The following is a 4,132-nucleotide window of genomic DNA, read 5'->3' on the forward strand; positions in this document are numbered from 1 at the left end:
TCCAACATAGCCCCTTCCCACCTTGTCCCCCTGCAGGTGGCGGCGGGAAGACCAAGGTCTCTGGCAGACCCAGCAGCCGAAAAGCCAAGTCCCCGGCCCCGGGCCTGGCGTCCGGGGACCGACCGCCCTCCGTCTCCTCCGTGCACTCGGAGGGAGACTGCAACCGCCGGACGCCGCTCACCACCCGCGTGTGGGAGGACCGGCCCTCGTCCGCAGGTGGGCAGCAGGGGGGCAGGGCCAGGCGCGGAGACGCCCGGCACCAGGGTGTGGATGCCAACTGGGGCTGAGCGCGTGAGCGCCTACTGTGTGCGGGACGCAGAGGCGGCGTCCCGGGTCTGGCCAGCTGGGTCCGACTCCAGGCGGTCTGGACGCCTCGTCAGGGGCGCAGGCAGAGGGAAGGGTGCACGTAGGGCTGCCAGGAGAGTGCGCGGAGGGCGCGGGAAGTGTCAGGAGGCCAGCATGCGGGGGCTGTGCACGGGGGCCAGGTCACAGAGGTCCCCAGGAAAACAGACCGAGGGGACAGGGCGGAGGCAGCGTGGAGTCTGCGGCTGCGGTCCAGACGAGAGGTGGCAGGGCCTCGAATGGGCGTGGGGATGGTGGAGAGAAGCAGTTCTGGGAAATTTTCTGAGACTTAGAAGGGGCTGCCAGGTTGGCGGTGGGGCAGGAAGGCCCAGGCCCCAGTTCCCAGTGTGGCGGGCAGGGGGCTGGCAGGGGCCGCGCCACTCACAGAGGCCTCCGGGCCTCTCCCATCTCGCCCGCAGGTTCCACACCATTCCCCTACAACCCCCTGATCATGCGGCTGCAGGCGGGCGTCATGGCCTCGCCGCCCCCACCGGGCCTCGCCGCGGGCAGCGGCGCCCTTGCCGGCCCCCACCACGCCTGGGACGAGGAGCCCAAGCCCCTGCTCTGCTCACAGTATGAGACGCTCTCCGACAGCGAGTGACTCAGAACGGGGTGGGGGGTGGCGCCAGGCCCCAGCGAGTGGCAGGAGCAGCCCGGGGAGGAGTGGGGCGGCCGCCAGCTCCCCCCGCCGAGGAAGGAGCCCCTGAGTCTGCCTGCGCATCCGTCCGTCCGTCCGTCCAGAGCCGGCATCCTTGCCTGTCTAAAGCCTTAACTAAGACTCCCGCCCCGGGCTGGCCCTGTGCAGTGACCTTACTCAGGGGATGTTTACCTGGTGCTGGGGACGGGAGGGGAGGGGGCCGGGGCCGGGGGCGCAGCAGGCGTGTGGCAGCCACACGTGGGTGGCCGGGGCGGCCAGGGACCCAAAGCAGGACGACACGCACCTCCATGCCACCGCCTCCCCCTTAATGCATTTGGAACCAAAGTCTAAACTGAGCTCGCAGCCCCCGCGCCCTCCCTCCGCCTCCTGTCCCGCTTAGCGCTCTGGACAGACGGACACAGGTCCTGTCCAGCCCCCAGCGCGCTTGCTCCAGTCCCCATGGGCTGCCCCAGCCACCGAGATTGCTGGAAGCCGAGTCGGGCCAGGTGGGCGGACTGCAGGGCCGGGTGCGGCCTGGGGCGAGTGGACGCTTCGAGGAACCGGCCTGTCGTTTTCGCACAGCGTGGCGCGGCGGCGGGAAGGAAAGGCAGATGTAAATGATGTATTGGTTTACAGGGTATATTTTTGATACCTTCAATGAATTAATTCAGATGTTTTACGCGAGGAAGGACTTACCCAGTGTTATTGCTGCTGTGCTCGGCCTCCGCTAGCGGTCGAGGCGTGTGCAGGCTGCCAGTTGGCGACCCCATCGTTCGCAGGACCAAGGGGCGGGGGCCGCCGGCTCGAGAGCCCCTCCGCGTCCTCCCTCCCTCCCTCCCTTGGGCAGAATGAATTTGACGCGTATTCTGTGGCCGCCATCTGCGCAAGGCTGTGGTGTTCTGTCATTTACACACGTCGTTCTAATTAAAAAGCGAATTATACTCGAGCTACAAAGGTTTCTTCTCTACCTGAGGCTGGGCGGCCAGGAGGGCCGGCGGCGGGGGTTTGGGGGATGACGGGAGTGTGGCTCTGCAGGGCTAGGCCGTGTCCCCCAACTCACCAAGGGCTTGTCCCCTTCGTCAGTGAACATTTAAACTCCAGGTGAGGATGTCACTGTGAGGGCACCGAATGGTCGCACCCACGGTGGGCGCAGATACTCACACCCGTGGTGTGCAGGAGGGCCACCACTTCCTGGCCGTGAGATGTTTTCGTGTCACCCTGCCTGCTGCGATCACACGGACCCTCTGCTCTGACGGCTGCTTTGGACAGAGGCGGGAGAGGGCGCCCGCCCGCCTTTTGCAGTCTTGGGGTTTGCGTCTCAGAAAAGAGGTGCTCTCGTGCCTGCTGCGTCCCTTCTGGGCAGAGCGGAGCCTTGGAAAGGCCACGGTTCTTTGCCAGGACCTCAGGCACCCTGCCCTGGCCCGCGGTGCGCGAGGCGTGAGCCGGGGACAGTCTGCACAGCAGGGCGTTCCTGCTCTTCTTCCCCCAGAGCTGTTTCGGAGTCGTGCTAAGCCGGGAGACCCCAGGGTTCTGGGATCCAGCCTCCCCCCGAGCCCCGTCCCTCGGCCTCCAGGCGCAGGCAGCCTGGGTGCCGGCCCCTCGGCCCGCCCGGGAACGACGCCAGAGCTCCCGAGGGGCTGGGAGCAGGGCCACTGCGTCTGGCCGGGGGGACCAGCCTTCCGGGCTCGGATGGGGCCTGACCAGCAGGGGCGGTTGGGGCAGGGGGTCCCTGCCCTAGTGCGGGTGTCTGATTTCGGCCTCTCCTTCCGCGCTGATGCCACGGGATTTGGAGGGGCGGCAGAGGCAACTGCACCCTTGGGACTCAGCCAGGCTCACTGGCACTCGTGCGGCACTCAGGGCCTGGCCTCTCGGCTGTGGCTGGGTTCCGCGTGTGGCCTTGGGCTGTTCTGGGCCTTGGTCTCTTTGCGGTGGGCCCCATGGGTGACAGGGCCAGGCCTGCTGCCCAGCTGTAGTTCTGAGGCCGGCGGGCAGGTGGCAGTGTGAGGCCGGCTCAGGGCCGTATCCTGGGCGGGGCCGCCTTCCACCAGGGCACAGACCCGCCCCCGCCGGGAATCCAGGGCAGGTCAGGTGTTGGCCATGCCGGCCGCCAGGTTACCCACTTTCTCAGCCGCGGTCAGACCAGGGTTATGTGGGGGAGGACCACAGGTCTCAGCCCCCGCGGTCATCTCTGCCAGCCCCGTCTCTGTGCATCAGAGCTGGCACACTTGGTGCCTCTGCGTGTCTTCTCTGACGGCCGGTGGCTCAGACCCCACACGGGAGCGTTTGTAGGGTGCAGGGAGAGCTCCCGGCCTCCTGCTGCCGTCAGAGGGTCCCCTTTGGCTCCCGGTCAGTCCTTAACCCCCAAAGAGGTCATCCCGCCCCATCTTACTTGGCTTTCTCATTGTTCTGTGTTTAAGATGGAGGCCTATGCTGTTCTCTGGTCACCCGTCTCCCTGGAAAACTCCTACACACACTTCAAAACCCAGCTGGGGTGTTACTTCCTCTAAGAACTTACTATCTTGCGCCGTCTTCTCTGTTCTCTGGGGATCTGTTAGCGCAGTGCGAGCTACACTTGTCTTAAGGTAGACGGGACCGCCCGGGGGTCAGACCCTGCTCTTGGCTCTGAACCTGGCAACTGTGTTGAGCTGAACTAGAAAGTGCTTTGTACAGGACGGTTGTTGGCAAATGTCACCATGTCTTAGGATGCTGGGGAGTTGGTTAAAATGCAGATTCCTGGGTCCACCTAGAGGGTCTGATTCTCGAGGCCCAGGGTGGGGCTCAGGAATCTGTGTTTCTGACAAGCAGCCAGGTGTGTCTGATGTGGTGGCGGAGCCGAGGCTGGGGCTGGCCCCTCGCCTGGAACCTTCCGTCTGACCAGGAGGCCTCCAGTAAGGGCTCAGAGGCCCTGTGGAAGGAGGCCTGGCGCACGAGCTGGAAGAGCTGCCACCCACGGGGCAGGAACGGACTTGTCCCCATGACAACAGGGTTGACTCAGGGCTAGCAGGGCTGGGATGACACAGATAAACTGGAGCAGTCAGGGTGGCTTCCTGGAGGTGGCAGGTCTTGAGGCAGCGATAGGCTGAGAGGAGCAAACCTGCGTGGACGCAGGCTGGGAGGTGAGGCCCAGCCAGGGACGCTCTGGCCCCGCGGTGG

General features: G+C 65.5%; 1 protein-coding gene across 1 annotated transcript in view; it reads left to right on the forward strand.

Moving 5' to 3' along the window:
• The window catches only part of NCOR2 (nuclear receptor corepressor 2), a 169,527-nt gene extending 167,604 nt beyond the window's left edge, over nucleotides 1-1,923 (forward strand). The window contains exons 47-48 of the mRNA XM_012663494.1: nucleotides 37-216; nucleotides 762-1,923. Coding sequence (XP_012518948.1) covers nucleotides 37-216; nucleotides 762-943 — 362 coding nt within the window. The 3' untranslated portion in view covers nucleotides 944-1,923. The remainder of the gene's footprint in view (nucleotides 1-36; nucleotides 217-761) is intronic.
• The last annotated feature ends 2,209 nt before the right edge of the window (nucleotides 1,924-4,132 follow it).

This window comes from Propithecus coquereli, unplaced genomic scaffold, assembly GCF_000956105.1.
Source record: "Propithecus coquereli isolate 6110/MARCELLA unplaced genomic scaffold, Pcoq_1.0 Scaffold81, whole genome shotgun sequence".
NCBI lineage: Eukaryota > Metazoa > Chordata > Mammalia > Primates > Indriidae > Propithecus > Propithecus coquereli.